The sequence below is a fragment of the Podarcis raffonei genome, chromosome 17, assembly GCF_027172205.1.
Source record: "Podarcis raffonei isolate rPodRaf1 chromosome 17, rPodRaf1.pri, whole genome shotgun sequence".
NCBI lineage: Eukaryota > Metazoa > Chordata > Lepidosauria > Squamata > Lacertidae > Podarcis > Podarcis raffonei.
This window is the reverse complement of record NC_070618.1, coordinates 34,884,663-34,902,016: the sequence shown is the minus strand read 5'-3', so window position 1 is coordinate 34,902,016 and position 17,354 is coordinate 34,884,663. Positions and strand designations below refer to the sequence as shown.

General features: G+C 46.4%; 1 protein-coding gene across 4 annotated transcripts in view; it reads left to right on the top strand.

The window, feature by feature from the left end:
- The window catches only part of MAST1 (microtubule associated serine/threonine kinase 1), a 90,027-nt gene that overhangs the window by 46,020 nt on the left and 26,653 nt on the right, over positions 1 to 17,354 (top strand). For all 4 annotated transcript variants that reach the window (XM_053370336.1, XM_053370335.1, XM_053370334.1 and 1 more), the window contains 6 exons: positions 5,083 to 5,161; positions 6,453 to 6,613; positions 9,215 to 9,290; positions 10,324 to 10,533; positions 10,869 to 10,970; positions 15,854 to 15,986. In XM_053370336.1, coding sequence (XP_053226311.1) covers positions 5,083 to 5,161; positions 6,453 to 6,613; positions 9,215 to 9,290; positions 10,324 to 10,533; positions 10,869 to 10,970; positions 15,854 to 15,986 — 761 coding nt within the window. The remainder of the gene's footprint in view (positions 1 to 5,082; positions 5,162 to 6,452; positions 6,614 to 9,214; positions 9,291 to 10,323; positions 10,534 to 10,868; positions 10,971 to 15,853; positions 15,987 to 17,354) is intronic.

Sequence of the window (17,354 nt, the reverse complement as noted above, 5' to 3'; positions counted from 1 at the left end):
CTGCCCAATCTCTCAGTTCCCCACCAGCCCATCCCAAGAAGTCCCTATCCCTCTCAAAGGCTTCGGAGGAGAACTGCAGGTTCCTGGCTATCATTCTCGTGTTTGCTCTACCAGGCCATGCTGCCAGAATGTGGCATACAGGAACATTTGAGGCGGTTGAAGACTCCACAGCTGCTGCTCCCCACTCCCCATCTGCTCTCTGCTCTTTTTATAGTCATGCCCATGCAGCTTCTGCCTCCCGCCCACCCCCCACCCCCAAAAGCAAGGGAACAGACTGTGAAGTTCCATCTTGCCATCCACAAAGTGCTGAGTAAAATCCGCCCTGAGCTGTTTACAGATCTCTGTTCTGTGAATTTTCACACTGGACTAAAACACACGTACGGTTTTATCACAGGAGTATGATTAGAAAATACCTTATTCCGTGGAACTTGCAAAGTCACTCGTGTCAGTGAGAGAGAGAGAGAATCAGAGAGAAATCAAGCAAAGTGTATAGATTGGAACAAACCAGGGCACCCTGAAAGAGCTTTTTTTTTTTTTTTAGGAAACCACTGAAATTGTTGAGTTGTGGGGTTTTTTTAGGAAAAGCCAAAAGTTGTTGAGCTTTTCTTTACAAAAATGCCAAAAAATGTGATTATTATTTTTTTAAATAGACTTGCCTAAGATCCAGGACAAAGTGCCGCCTTTCGGAAATTCACCGCAACATCAATTCCACCTTCGAAATCCCAGTAATGTCCAGGAAAATCTGGACGTATGGCTGCCCTAACAAACCCACTGAGGCTGCCTAATACATGATATAAAAGGAGGAGGATGTTGGCTATTTGCAGAAAGCACAGGGTTAAGGGCCGGGGTGTTTGCATGGGACAGTAAATAGTCAAAGCTGTTCCAGATGCAAGACTGAGGGGTGGGGGAAACTTTGCCAGAAAGCTTTGGAAATTGTCGGCCAAAGGATGCAGAAAGGGACAGTCCAAAACAGAGTCACACAGTAGCTAGGATCAAAGGTAAGGTACCTTTCCAAGCAGACTGGGAACAAGATGCCATAACCTAAAAGATAACAACCAGAGAGTCAACAAGGTCAAGGCTAGTTGTTGTCATGCCCAGACGAAGACCCAGACCCACCACTGAAGTTTTATGGCTAGCTTGGGTCAGGGCAAACCAATAGGACATCTGTAGGTGGAGTCCTCCTGAGGCTGGGGGAGGAGAAAGTTGACCCTCTAGCATGCATAAAAAGTATGAGATGCAGCATAGGTCCACAGCACACATATAAAGCAGATTCAACACACATTTAGAGCATGTGACTTCCCCCAAAGAATCATGGGAACTGTAGTTTCGCCTTCACAGAGCTACAATTCCCTGCATCCAACAGTCCCAAGGATTCCTTGGGCAAAGCCATACGTTTTAAAGGTGTGTTGAATGTGCTTTAAATGCATGGTGTGAATCTGCCCTATGTTGACAAGGACATTTTCTCTTGTGCTTTCCTTTCTTTCTGAACCTCTGAAGGGAAAATAGAACTGGGAGGAGAAGTCTAATGCAAGGACTCTAATTAGAATCAACCCTTGCGCCAAAACTGCCATTGTGGTTTGGGGTTGCAATTCCTTAAAGGGTTTGTGGCATTCCCTATTTCACCCGGGTGCTCCACTTTCTGTAATCCGGTTTACACGCCTGAAAGCTATGCCACCATCACACATACTGGTAACTATTCAATCACTTTTTATGCATTCATCAGGTAAAATTTGATATAAGGCAGTTCTGTGGAACTGGCTTTATTAACCAGAGAGGTATTTTTAAAAACCTTACCAAAGAAAGAGGCTGAAAGGGGAGCTGTATTTTTAATTATACGGAAGCAAAGATAGGAATATTTAAATCAAACTTAAATTTCTCTCAATCCCTGTCCCCAAACTGATGGGGCCATGGAGGGGAGGGGAGGAAAGAAGAGAAAGCAGAATTTGTTGCATTGGCTCCCACTAGCGCAACTGCTTAGTTGAATGGGATGGTCTAAGGTAATAATAACTGGAAACATTAAATCTGCAAAATAGTTTAATAAAGGGGTGATATGATAGCCATGTTCAAATATATAAAAGGATGTCACATAGAGGAGGGAGAAAGGTTGTTTTCTGCTGCTCCAGAGAAGCGGACACGGAGCAATGGATCCAAACTACAAGAAAGAAGATTCCACCTAAACATTAGGAAGAACTTCCTGACAGTCAGAGCTGTTCGACAGTGGAATTTGCTGCCAAGGAGTGTGGTGGAGTCTCCTTCTTTGGAGGTCTTTAAGCAGAGGCTTGACAACCATATGTCAGGAGTGCTCTGATGGTGTTTCCTGCTTGGCAGGGGGTTGGACTCGATGGCCCTTGTGGTCTCTTCCAACTCTATGATTCTATGATTCTAAGAAACAAAGGTAAACACCAAAATAGTCATGGATCCAAAGAGACTTGAACCTTCTCCAAAAGCAAAGTTCTGTTGAGTCTTCTGAGAATTGCAGGGGAATCCGCCAAGGGCACTTCTCTGGGAAGATAATCGCTGCATTTTATCCTCTCAGTAACCTTGCCAGGCAGGTTAAGCTGTGTGACAGTATCTCTCCAGGCACGGTTGAACTACAACTCCCATCATCCCTAACCACTGGTGATGGTTATCCAAACTATCTCTTGTCCTGCAGCTTTGCCCCGGGGGAAGCCATTCTTTATAGCTCCATCAGAGCAAATGGCAATTCAGGTTTTCTCTGAATTGGTGTTTTCTCTGATTTAGCACTAAAGAGTGGGTTTTCCCTGGGAAAGGTGTGGGGCAAGGGGGGATACTGCTCAGATCCATGCTTTCTAGGTGTGGAACTAGCAGAATTGTGGATGAGCCCTAAATTACACTTCCTGGCCAGATTACTTAACAAACACTTCAAGCATGAAAGTTTGATTAATTATTCAAGGCCAGGCTAATCAATTGTCATTGGATCCAGAAGATTAATTGCAACAGCCAAACACCACTTGTCAGTGTGTTTATAGCTTTTGTTGATATAGCAGCTAGTTCACACAATGAACTCTCTTTTTTCCTGGTCCAGGCTCAAACTGTACATCTTTGAACCCACATTGCACCTGAATTGAGCTTATGCAGGTTTTGGAGGGGGCAGAGGGCTTGCCCTTGCACACATCTTAACATGTGAAAATGCTTCAAGAGCACATATCCCATGAGAAAAATCCAAATCATTTGGAGCTTTTTAGTGTAAAAAGACAGGGAGCAAGGGCAGAGGGGTCTAAAATAATCAACAATGTGGAAAAGGAGACATTTTTCTCCCTGAGGATAACAGAATTTGAGGGTGCCCAAGTAACATTGATTGGCAGTAGGCTCAGGTTGGGCAAAATAACAGAGCAAGCTTAACCCTCAGTCTGCTATGCTGGAGGAAGTTAAGAAGTGGCAGAGATTTCCCTCCACTCAAATGCAGCCAGGTTCTGTTGGCAGGAGGCCTCACTGCTATGGAGGTCCTCACTGCACCTGTCAACAATACAGGCAGGTAGGAGCTGCTGCCAGTGGTATCCCCAGCAAAACTCCTGAAAGAAGCTGTGTTTGGGGCAGTGGGGGCTGCAGGACTGGCCAAGGATCCTCTAGAATCTTGATCAGGGGTCTGCAAACTAAGGCCCGGGGGCCAGATGTGGCCCACCGGGCTCATTAATCTGGCCTGCGAACCTTTTGGACCCTGCTGCCCGCTTGGTACTCACCACACAGGGACTGAGTTCCAGGACATTGGCACGGCTTTGGATTGGCTGCAAGAAGCTCCTGCAGCCAATCCGAAGCCGCGCCAGCGTCATGGAACTCAGTCCCCGTGTGGTGAGGACTGCGCGGCCTCTGGGTGGGCGGCAACGCTGGCGCGGCTTTGGATTTGCCACAGGAAGCTCCTGCGGCCAATCTGAAGCCATGGACGCCTCTGGGTGACGCCCCTTCCCACTGAGGCGGCTGCGTATGGCCAAGAGCCGAGCGGGAGGGGGGCCTTTCGGTGAGGTTGGGTCCGGCCGCCCACAAGGTCTGAGGGACAGTGGACCGGCCCCCTCCTGAAAAAGTTTGCTGACCCCTGATCTAGATCCTTAGATGATCCAGCTACTAGTGATAGACTGAGTCTGGGCCTCTCGACTGAAGTCCTTACCGGAAGTGCTTCTCTTTAAAACATCAAATGAATTGTTGCCTTCAGCACCTATTGGTCATGAGAGGTAAATAGAACCTCTGCATTCAGAAGCAACATACTGCAGGGGTAGGCGATGTGTTGCCCTCCAGATGTTGTTGGACTACAACTCCCACCATCCCTGACTTTTGACCATGCTGGCTGGAGCTGATAGGAGTTGGAGCCAAAATGTCAGAAGGGCACCACGTTGCCAATTCCTGCAGCATGTTTTTGGACACCATATACTGGGGGACAAAGAATAAGGGATTCTGTTGATGGGAATCATAGTGTTCAAGCCTATAGAGCTCCCAGCTCCATCCTCCATTCACTGCATTGTCCAAATATCAGTTACCCTTAGCAAAGTTTCTGGTATTTCTATGAAGCCTCATTAAAGCCCACAAGTGGATCTGTGTCTACAGTAATAGAGAGAGGTTTTCTAGGCTGTACCTAAATGGTTTGACATATATGTCAAGATAGATGTTGACATGAGAGGCATAGTATAGCATTCAAACTCATATGCTTGGTATGCACCTTTGTGTCCTGAAAGTCTGAACAGGCAATTACCGTATTTTTTGCTCTATAAGACTCACTTTTTCCCTCCTAAAAAGTAAGGGGAAATTTGTGTGCGTCTAATGGAGCGAATGCAGGCTGCGCAGCTATCCCAGAAACCAGAACAGCAAGAGGGATCGCTGCTTTCGCTGCGCAGCGATCCCTCTTGCTGTTCTGGCTTCTGAGATTCAGAATATTTTTTTTCTTGTTTTCCTCCTCCAAAAACTAGGTGCGTCTTGTAGAGCGAAAAAAGAAAGCAAAGAAAGCACAAGTGGTTGAAACATGGACTTTGTGACAATATGGGTTTTTTCTTTTTCCCCCCATCAGAACTGGTTCTGCCTGAATCTTTAAACTATGGACTATCTTAAAGTTCCTCTTCATTTTGATCATTTCAGGGCAGATGGCCGGCGCTGGTCCTTGGCTTCCTTGCCATCATCTGGATATGGAACCAACACTCCCAGCTCCACTGTATCGGTAAGACCTTCCTGCCATTAAGAAGATCTGGGAGGGAGGCAAGATTTGACTGGTTATGGGAGCTGTTTATTGGACAGTGGCCCAAAGACTCTGCTGCGGTGTTTGGGGAAAGGCCAGCCATGCAAGTCTAAATCATAAATAGAAATTGCTAAAACTACGTGTGGGCCAACTGACTCCCAGTTTGCAGCTATTGACCGCCCACCCAAGAGCCCTGCGTGTCCACTACAGAGTTGCCTTATGTCCAGGAAATCCCAGACATGTCCTCTTTTGCGGGGTAAACGGGGGGATTTTTGCATTTTAAAGGAAATGTCTGGGGTCCGGGGTTTTTGAAATTGGGGTGGGGTTTGGCCTGGGCACGGGTGGCTCTGCATGCGCAGCCACTGTCAGCCTGAACCAGGGAGAGAGGCACATGGGTGCAGCGGCCCTGCGCACCCTTGCGCCGCTTTCCCTGGCTCGGGCTGGCAGCAGCTCTGGCTGTCTTTTCGCCCCCTCTCTCTTCAAGATATGGCAACCCTAGCATACAGGCCAGAGGTAGGGGAGGGGAGTCAGTGTTGTCAGTCTGGGTTGCCTTGGGGCACCTTTAGGAGAAGAGGCGTCTACATAATGTGAGCACTCAGGACATGTTGAGGGTGCAGACTGCATACCCATTGCAAATGTTGTCACATAACTCAGTGCAATCTTTAACATCCTTGTGTGTGTATCTGTGGTTCACTGTAACAACATCTGGAATTCTTAGCTTCAGGTCAACCTGAAGGGCTGTAGGTCAGTGGTAGAATGCTTTCTTTCCATATGAAAGGTCACAAAACCCATTCCAGGCATTTCCAGGTAGGACTCGGAAAATATGCGTGCCTGAAACCATAGAGCAACCTTCTGCCAACTTGGTGCCCTCTGTTATATTTTGGACTACAACTGCACACCCCAATATCACCTTTGCTGTGCTGGCTGAGGCAAACAGGACAGAGAAGGCTGGTGTAGTCTATGCCGAGCTAAATGGGCCAGTAGCCAGATGGTTTAAGCAGCTTCCTGCATTCAGTCACATTCTGTGGGTTAATGCCCGGCTGACATATGAAAACCATTCTGCATTAACAATTCTCATGTTGCGTTGGCAATTGGATTATATTTTGGTTCCTGCAATAAAACTGTTGCATGTTTTAGAAGGCTATGCAGCCCATGTATAGGAGCTGGGCCATTTCCCAGACCTAGATACATTTCCGTGGCAGATTTGGGAAGACATTTGCAAATAGCTGACACTTGGCATCCACTTAGGGCCAATTCTGTTTCTTCCTTGCAGTCATCCTGCTCCTCCCAAGAGCGCCTTCACCAGCTGCCTTATCAGCCCACTATGGATGAGCTGCATTTCCTTTCCAAGCATTTCGGCAGCAGTGAGAGCATTACTGATGATGACGGGGGACGGAGGTCCCCTGCGGTGCGGCCCCGGTCCCGGAGCCTCAGGTAAGGATGGAGCAGCCGTCACCCTGCAGAGCAACTCCCTTGGGTCCCTCGTATGTTCATTGCGCATTCATCCTTCACTCAGAAACTTTCGTAGGAAGTTGACCACAAACTTGAAGTTGTCTTGGTTGACCACAAACTTGACATGAGCCAACAGTGTGACGCGGCAGCTAAAAAAGCCAATGCAATTCAGGGCTGCATCAATAGGAGTATAGCATCTAGATCAAGGGAAGTAATAGTGCCACTGTATTCTGCTCTGGTCAGACCTCACCTGGAGTACTGTGTCCAGTTCTGGGCACCACAGTTCAAGAAGGACACTGACAAACTGGAACGTGTCCAGAGGAGGGCAACCAAAATGGTCAAAGGCCTGGAAACGATGCCTTACGAGGAACGGCTAAGGGAGCTGGGCATGTTTAGCCTGGAGAAGAGGAGGTTAAGGGGTGATATGATAGCCATGTTCAAATATATAAAAGGATGTCACATAGAGGAGGGAGAAAGGTTGTTTTCTGCTGCTCCAGAGAAGCGGACACGGAGCAATAGATCCAAACTACAAGAAAGAAGATTCCACCTAAACATTAGGAAGAACTTCCTGACAGTCAGAGCTGTTCGACAGTGGAATTTGCTGCCAAGGAGTGTGGTGGAGTCTCCTTCTTTGGAGGTCTTTAAGCAGAGGCTTGACAACCATATGTCAGGAGTGCTCTGATGGTGTTTCCTGCTTGGCAGGGGGTTGGACTCGATGGCCCTTGTGGTCTCTTCCAACTCTATGATTCTATGATTCTATGATTCTATAAGCAATGAAATTATTTAAGGTCTATAGAATGGGATAAAAGACCAGTGTTCCAGTTTGATTCAGGGTCAACCCTGGCTGGCATGGGTAGATCCTAACAACAGTGGAGTGTATTTGCTAAGAAGCATTTTAGTGCAATGATCTGTGGGGAATCTTTGGTTCTCCTAATGCTGCTGGACATCAGCTCCAGCCAGGATGCCAAGTGATCAGAGCTGATGGGAGTCATAGTCCAGCAACAACTGAAAGGCCTCCAGTAATCTTAAAGAATGAATGAGGTTTACGTAGACAAAAAGAAACACAGTCATACCTTGGTTCTCAAATTTAATCCGTTCCAGGAGTCCATTTGACTCCTGAAATGGTTTGAAAACCAAGGCGCAGCTTCTGATTGGCTGCAGGAGCTTCTTGCACTCAGCCAGAAGCTGTGGAAGCCACGTCGGACATTTGGCTTCCGAAAAATGTTTGCAAACTGGAACACTTCCGGATTTGTGGAATTCAGGAGCCGATTTGTTCAGGAGCCAAGCCGTTCAACTACCAAGGTACCATTGTATAATGATACATCAAACATCTAAGAAAATAAGCCCAAAACAGCTTAGCAACTCAGCAAATATGACTTTTGTTGCATTTCAAATGTGATAAAGACTGATGGGATTAGTTATTTGAATTCGGCCATTAGGCTGCAATCCTATATATATTTACCTAAGAGTAAGCCCTGTTGAACTTCTAAGAGTAGACATTAGAGGATTGTGCTTTTACTTTCTCACGTTGGTATGATCCAGGCCAGGAGGAAAGGTTAAACAGGTTGAATACAAAAGGCTCTTCTACTGTCCTGCCTGCTGGGAAGCAATTAATTGAAGAGAACTGTGATTAAATAGCTCCTGCTAATGGTTCCCTGTACATCTCGCAAAGCAGGTTTGTGTGCCATTCTGAAAGTGTTGCCTTTGGTTAAGGAAAGCAATAGGATAATACAGTCAAACCTCAGTTGTAGAACGTAATCCGTTCCAGAAGCCCGTTCGGCTTCCGAAACATTTGACAACCGAGGAGTGGCTTCCGATTGGTTGCAGGAGCTTCCTGCATTCAAGTGGAAGCCGTGTCATTTAGCTTCCGAAAAATGTTCAAAAACTGGCGTGTTTACTTCCGGGTTTTTGGCATTTGGGAGCCTAAAAGTTCCTTTTGGGGTCTGAGGTTTGACTGTATAGGAAGCAATATAGGTAATACTGAACACCACACTGATCTTTCATTACCAACTGATACACCACACTGCTGCTGACAATTAGTTCCTGAGTTTCCTTACACCCCTGTCTTGTCTGTTCAATGCAATGGATACCCGCTGGACAGGTCCTGTACGCAGGGGCTGGAGTCTCGGAATCTGTTTTCAATTTTACTGGAACTTCTGGAAGCCAAGTGCATGAGACAGTTAGAAATGGAGAGCATGGTGCCTCTGAGCACACACTCAGCCCACGAGTTTGTTTTTTAAGTAGTACAACTGACCTCACAGTCTTTTCACACAAAAATCCATTCTAATACCACTGTGTTTTCTTTATTTCAACAGCCTTATTCAGAAAGTGAGAGGGAAGTCTTGTGTGTGTGTAAAAAACCCTTTCCAAGTCTCCTGCAAAGTACCCAGAGATTTACCATAGATCCCAATCTACCTTCTCCCCACTTCGTCCATACAGTATATTTCACACCATTAGCAACAAAAATATAAAGATTAAGTAGTAATAAAGAAAAGTGAGAAATGCCCAAATAGAATTCAGGACCATGGGGAGTGCAGGAAAATAGAAGATACCAGGAGCTGATGCATTCTTATTCCTTTGCAGCCCCGGCCGGTCTCCATCCTCCTATGACAATGAGATAGTAATGATGAATCATGTGTACAAGGAGCGATTCCCCAAGGTAAGGCTTATAGTCGGAGGCAGAATCTAAAGATTTCATTTCCATCAAATAACATCCTACAGGGACCATTTTGCCAGGAATCCTGGAGAATGGCTGCTAGAGGCAAAGGGATCTGTTTCATTTAGCCACTTTCCAGTGACAAAAGACAGACAATCTACCTGTATTGACACTTAGCATGTAAATTTAGGGCTTTTTTTGGTCCCACTCTTTCTGGACACAGCTCCATGCTTAAAAGCTCTGAGTCCAAGTGTGTGTGTATGTGTGTGTTTTGTCCTGGAGCTTTCTTTGCAAAAACCCACTCTTTAGTGCTCAATTGGAGCAAATGTCCATTTGGTTTTTCTGCGGATTGCCTTTTGCTCCGACTGAGCTTTAAAGAGTGGGCACCTTGAGCAGGAGTTTTACACCGTGGATCGTGTCTAGGAAAAGTGTGGATCAGCCCTTAATTTACATTTTAAAACTTTAATACTCCTGCCCAGAGCAGTGTCTTATTGCTTTACTTTGTCTCATTCTCTCATGATTATTGCAATAGCCCACATTCCAAACAAACACTGAGAAAGGGTAATGGAGAGAGAGAATAAGAACTGGGCACAGAAATGGAAGCAAACAGGTATAATGATACCTGACTAGGGTGTGTAATTATTATTTATATAAATAGATATGATAGAGAAGATAAATGCCTTATGACTTATAAGACTGAGGAAGAAAGAGAGCCCCTGAGGTTGGATGTGCCTTGTCAGATGTTGTGTCTTATTGTGGTGTAGTTGTGATACAGCGAGTGATTCTTTTAGAGGAAGGTGATAAAAAAAAAAATAGAGGAAGGTGATAAAAAGGAAGGGCTCTCATGACCCAGAATTTTTGGTTTTTTACAGGGAGAGCACAGAGAGTGCTGTTAACTGGGTTGTAGTTGAGGGCCTGGGAATCAGGATTCCCTTATACTTTTCCTAGCTTTGAGAAAGGAGCAATGCCTATTCTGGGTTATTTACTAGAGTCCTCTTTTTCCTGACACAAGAGCTCCAATTTCTTACCCCCACAGGCCACGGCGCAGATGGAAGAGAAGCTGAAAGACTTCATCAAGAGCTATGAGCCAGACAGTGTGCTGCCCTTGGCTGATGGGGCTCTCAGTTTCATCCACCACCAAGTCATTGAGCTGGCACGAGACTGTTTAGCCAAGTCCCAGGAAGGCCTCATCACTACTGTCTACTTCTATGAGCTGCAGGAGAACATGGAGAAACTTCTGAAAGATGTGAGCATGGAGCCTCTCAGTGAATGTGCAGTGCACGGCAAGATGTGCGGAAGAAGTCAGTTTTGCACGGCAGTGAATAAAAAAGATACAGTCAGGAGAGGCAACAGTGGTCAAAGGGAGGGAGCTGGGTTGGATTGGAGTATTTTCTGGAGAAATTTGGGTTTAGGTGTGAGTGGCAGCAAGTTATGGTGGAAGCAACCATGATGGACGAAACAAGCCATGTGAGAGCAGGGACTCTGAGTGGGGTGATAGCAAGAACATGAGGAGGTGTTCCTTGTGGAGATGACTGCAACCAAAACCCTTCTCTAACAAGCCCCTTCTTCCATTGCTTACAGGCCTATGAGCGCTCTGAGAGTGAGGAGGTGACCTTTGTCACTCAGCTTGTGAAGAAGCTGCTCATTATCATCTCCCGACCAGCCCGGCTGCTGGAATGCCTGGTGAGGCACTGAGGGGTATACGTGTCTGTCTGCTTCCCTAGGAATTGGCAGAAGTCAAAGCTGTATGTCTCTGTTGCCACTTGATATCTTCCCACATGTTCACATCAAGATCACTCCATGATCTCCTGCCTGTTGCACTCTCTGGACTGGTGAGGGGCTCAGCTTCTCAGGTCAAGGGGAAGGCACCTGTAAGGGTCAAGGCTGTGGGTTTATGGGCTCTGGTTCTGTGGGATCCAGCCCTGGAGCTTCCTGTCCGCCAGCCTCAGGTTCAGTGAGCTCAGTATCATGCTCAAAGCCAGGAACCTAGTCCACCACCTCAGCCACTAGCCCTATTGCCTCTTTGGTATCTTGGTCATTGACTCTGGGATTGTGACAGGTAGCATTGCTGTGAGGATGGGGAGAAGAGTGCCATTCTGCTGTTTTCCCACCATCCTCCTTTTTCATTTGCTAATGCATGTTGCTGCAAAGGAGTTATGTGATAGGAGTAGCAGGGAGCCACCAGAACACTCAAAACATAAATTCACAATGAAGTGGCCGGCAGATAGGAGCTATGTTGTGGGTTCTAAAATCACACACGCAAAGTACTGTACCCAGCTACAGCCTACAACACTTCTGCAGAGGCATATTTTGCACACAGTAGCAATTAATGGTCCATTTGAAGGAACTCTTACAAGTACAACATATGACATCCCTGAAGGACAATGTGTGGGCTGTGCACAGCAAATGAGAAGGCAATGTACATGTTTTAGGAAGAACATAAAAATCATGTGTGTGCACAAAGTTCCTTAAAATGAATGGGATGCATGGACATAGCTGCTCTAACTCAACACAAGGCCTACTGAAATCCTCTCCCTTTGTTCAAGGCCCGTTGGCTATTCCAACCAATGAACCCCAAAAGTTTCCAATTCCCTTTGTCTCTAGAGGGTGCACTCTCCAAAACATGATATTTAAGGAGGACATGTATTTTAAGAGTGCTGCCATGCATCCTGTTGCCTCTATATCAAGTTTACAGGGATAGGAGATGGGACAACGTTTTTTAAATATATGCCATAAATAATACAAAAGAAGCCTTGCTTGCTAGCCGGGGGGGGGGGGGGCGACCACAAATGGATACCACCTCTTCTCCCAGGGCTACCTCTTCTTCCAGAGCTGGGGAGTGAATTCAGGGGTTCTTGTCTCCATCCTAACCATGCACTATCAGAGCTTAAAAGGAGCCACAGCCCACTGGTATTCTCAACACCAGTCATGCATTCAAAATGAAAAAGCGTGATGTAAATACAGTACAGGGTATTACTCAATAACTATCAGACTGCACACAAAAGGTTAAGGCAGAGGTTTTCAACCTCTTTGAGTCCACGGCTCCTTTAACTAACTACATTTTTTCTGCAGCACCCCAGTGGGGCTCAGGAGCCCAGTTCTGTCACCCCTTGCCTTCAGAGCTGGCAGCCTCTCACCCTTTTTTGAACACCCTCCCTTGTGGAGGGTTCCCTCATCCTCCTCCCCTCTCCCCTCTCCTCGGGAGTCCTCTAGCTGCTGCCGCCATCCCTGGTCTCTGACCTGTGCCCCCTGCCCCAAAGAGAGGTGCCTCCCAAAGCTTATAGCCAGGGCTGCTGCAATAAACAGCTGTGCAAGCCTTTGGGAGGCAATCTGAGAAGGGAGGGAAGGAAAGGGGGACAGAGGCCAGTGTTGCCTGCAGCACCCTTGACCATCATTCAAGGCACCCCAGGGTGCCACGGCACACTGGTTGAAAACCACTGGGTTAAGGAAAAGGGCACACACAGCCAAAGAAGGATTTGATCATATGGGTAGTGAAAATCATTGGGAAGGGGAGGAAATCTATTGAACTATTGTGGGAGTTGGAGTCCAAGCACTGCTGGAGAGCCACATGTTCACTATCCTTGCTCTGTATCTGTTTCTATGAGGCAGAAAGTGAAAGAGGCATCTTTAGGGCAGCCACGTTGGTCAAGAAATTAAGGGTGGCAAACTGGGAGGGAGACAGATCTTGTGCAAGTACTCAATCGCCCAGGAAGTTCTCCTGAGCACGGCCCAGTGCTCATTTGTTTAAACAGGGCTTTAACAGAAGACTTCAGCAGGTCATTCTTCATTCTAATTAGAGGTGAGGCCGCAATTTGGATTTGGTGTTAACCCCAGCACATCTTGGACCAGCCCTTAATTCTGCCTACGAAGGACATCCTGGCTTGTGTTACTTTTGTCAGCTTTGTTCCCACGCGGTAGGAGTTCATCCTGGTGCCTGTTCATCAGTCCTGTATGTGGGGAGGAGCCATAGTCCAGGAAAAGTGTTCAGTCCTTCGTACCACGACTTAAGTATTAGCACTGAGCTGGGCACCCTTGAGCCTTGGCACCAGTTGCTTCTCCTTCTGCCTCTTAATCCTGGCTCTGCTCTCTGCCATCCACAGGGCATCAGCTTTCATCCACCTGCCGGTTTCCCTGGCAACAGACCATCCAATCACAGGATGCGCTTCCTCAGCCTTGCTAGTTGCCAGGTGGTTTGAGGAGCAGGAGGCTGTGCCAAGCCAATGCAGCATCAGTTGCTGTGCTTATGTGGGCATCCCTTGTTTGAAAAGGAGGAGAGTAGCAGTAGAGAGGAAAGCAACTGATTACGCCTCTTTTTATCATATATGTATATACTTAGTTGTCAGTTTGTTTTTGCCAAAAGCTGGCTGATGGGAAGCTGTTTGATTTCCTTATTCCTTTTTCAAGTGTTTTTCTGCACCGGCTGTTGGCTTGTGCCTGACTGATGAATAATCTCTCTATCAGGCAGATCTGAAGGAAACAGTGTTGGGCAAATGCTTCTGTTCCTTCTTTATTTCTTCTAGCACAGGAACTGGGACTGGTTCCCCCGATACTGTTTCCTTTGGACCTGGGAGTTCAAGGAAAGCAAAAACACCCACACATAAAGCTTTCACCAAGGTTAAGTTGGAACACTTCAAATTCCTGTTTTTCTATAATAACTCCCCAGTCTCATCTCTCTAATTCCCTGACTGCTGCTTTGTCTCTCCCCATCCTTTCCAACTCCACAAAACCAAACACACTGCAGTCAGAATCAGTCTTTTGATTACTCTTTCATAGCCTGGTCAGCTTGTTTCATTCCTTAGAAGCAACCTAAATTGCTGCAGCTAGATCTGTAGCCTACATTATTTTTTAAATTTGGGTGGTGTGATCAACTGGGTAGCCCCATGGAAATTAATGAACATGGCCAAGTTTGGTCTATGAATGCCAGTAGAGCTACTCTGAGTAAAACTTAGTTAATTTCTGATTCACAAAGAGGTTGCAACCCAGTTCACAGACCTATATGACAATTACTATATGACAATTACTTTGTCATATTAAGCAAACTGCAAAATTACCACACATTAGTATAATGGTTCAGATCGAAACCTCAGTCACATAATTCCTTCACTCACTCACTGTAGGATCCCCACAGCACAAACACAGAAATCCCTGGCTCAGCTACATAAATCAGTCTGCATCACAGTTGGTATATTTGATATCATAGAATAAAATAAATGAAATGAAATGGGAGAACCCCAATTATTCATTTAACATAAGCCTAACCACAGCAGGTGGCGCTGTGGGTTAAACCACAGAGCCTAGGACTTGCTGATCAGAAGGTCGGCAGTTCGAATCCCTGTGACGGGGTGAGCTCCCATTGCTCGGTCCCAGCTCCTGCCAACCGAGCAGTTCGAAAGCACATCAAAGTGCAAGTAGAGAAATAGGTACCACTCCGGTGGGAAGGTAAAGGGCGTTTCCGTGTGCTGCTCTGGTTCGCCAGAAGCGGCTTAGTCATGCTGGCCACATGACCCGGAAGCTCCCTCAGCCAATAAAGCGAGATGAGTGCCGCAATCCCAGAGTCGGTCACGACTGGACCTAATGGTCAGGGGTCCCTTTACCTTTACCTTTAACCATCTTGTAACCTCTGGCCAATCCACGTTGCACCAGCCTTTTTCTATGGCCCACAGCACCCCATTTTTGCAGACCTTCATTTCTAAACAAGTAACCCAAAGATAATCTTTAGCCTGCTTACTATGGTAAAATCCTATCCTTTTTGTGGATAAAATAATGTTTTGCACACCCGAGTCCCTGAGTGGTGAGAGGTTTCAAGGGTACTAGCACATACTTTAGGTTTGGTTCCCTTGATGGAGACAGATAGTGCTTCTGTGCTGTATGATCTTGCTTCCATAGACAAATAGTCTGTGCAGAAGATAGAAAACTCATAGCATTAACACTCCCAACAGATCCTGGTCCTCCATCAAGTTTCTGTGGCAGAGTAGGCGGGGGCACCAAAGCCATAACTTCAGATTTTTGCACAAAGAACTCCGGTCTCTTTTGTTCTCTTTCACCTCAGTGACATCCCTCCAGCCAGGCAGATCTGGTGGCAACTCATTGCCCTAGCTGATATGACAAAGTAGATACTAAACAGATGCAGCTAGGGTTATTTACTCACTAAAGAAACTAGTTTGACCATTTCAACAGCCTTCCTGTTTCTGCAGAATTTGGTCCTAGTTATGAAGTCACAGGATTGAAGGGGACCCCAAAGAACCCATTTGATCCAACCCCCAAGCTTCTTATTCCACTTTTCCTTCATGACGCTCAGGACAGTGTGCTTGGGGACTGTGCCATTCTACTCTAACAATTACCCTGCAAGGTGGGTTAGGCAAAGAGAAAGAAGGAGTGGCTGATTGAGGCTCGCCCAGGACACTCTGACCCCGTTCCCAGCGCTCTGACCATTACACCACAGCAACTCTCCCTTTTGTGAAAAAGCAAAGGCAGCTCATTGTTGCTAGCTCCCCGCAGTCTTAGGAGAAGAGGCCAGATCCAATCCAAAGCAGGGCCTAACTCTGAGCTGTTCTACTGTTCCCTAGGAGTTTAATCCTGAGGAGTTTTACCACTTATTGGAAGCTGCTGAGGACCATGCCAAAGAGGGACACCTGGTGAAGACCGATATCCCTCGCTACATCATCAGCCAGCTGGGACTTACCCGAGATCCTTTCCCAGGTAATTCAACAAAAAATCACCTGCAGGAAAGCAGGCTGCATTCCACGTATGTACCTGGGCTGCAGTACCTACTGTGTTTTGTGAACATATGTGTATGTGATTTCATGCATGTGCTAGCATGCTCATCTTGTAACCTCCGTGGCTATGTGGCAAGTGACCCGTCCTGTTAGCTGTGGAGTTTGGCTTTACATGGGTTCCAAGAAGCACAGGCTGTTCTGTCCCCCTTCCCCCTCGTGAGGATTCTTCATGCGTGGGCCAATCACGTTTACGGTGTTCAGAGTAACCTCTTCATGTGCGGGTTTATTGTTTAGGGTAGTCTACCTGAAGGAGCGTCTCCACCCCCACCATCCAGCCCGGACACTGAGGTCAAGCACCGAGGGCCTTCTGGTAGTTTCCTCGCTGCAAGAAGTGAGGTTACAGCGAACTGGGCAGAGGGCCTTCTTGGTAATAATAATAATAATAATAATAATAATAATAATAATAATAATAATTTTTTTTTATACCCCGCCCTCCCCAGCCAAGGCCAGGCTCAGAGCGGCTTACAAGCAATAATAAAAACAAGAAGAATGATTACAACTTAAAAACAAAAATAAAATACAACATTAAAATAATGGAACATTAAAATATTAAAATGTAGCCTCATTGCAGGAGAAGGAAAAGAAAAAAGAAAGAGAGGGAGGGAGGGAATCAAATTGGCTCCAAGCCAAAGGCCAGGCGGAACAACTCTGTCTTACAGGCCCTGCGGAAAGAAATCAGATCCTGCAGGGCCCTGGTCTCATGAGGCAGAGCGTTCCACCAGGCCGGGGCCAGAGTTGAAAAGGCCCTGTCTCTGGTAGTGGCGCCTGCCCTGTGGAACCCCCTCCTATCAGATGTCAAGGCAATAAACAACTATTTTACTTTTAAAAGACAACTGAAGGCGGCCCTCTTTAGGGAAGTTTTTAATGTCTGCCGCTGTATTGTTTTTACTATTCGGTTGGAAGCTGCCCAGAGTGGCTGGGGAAACCCAGCCAAATGGGCGGGGTATAAGTAATAAATTATTATTATTATATTACTTGTTAAGCAGGACAGAAAAAGACACCGAGGGTGTGATGTCACTGATGGGAGTGGGTGTCAGGACAGCTTCTAGCCTTGACATATTTCCAGTATCTTAAAAAGAGTTGAAATTCATCCAGGATTCCTTGGGGACAGAGCTTCACCTAAGAAAAGATAGATCATGGATAGACCGTGTCATATTGGACAATTCCTTAGCTTACTGCTGGGATTATTGTGGAGAACACAGGACTAGATGGACTTCAGTCTGATATAGAAAGACACTTCGGATGATAAGATACATTCTTTGGTTCCCTGATTAATACAGATCAGTGAAGC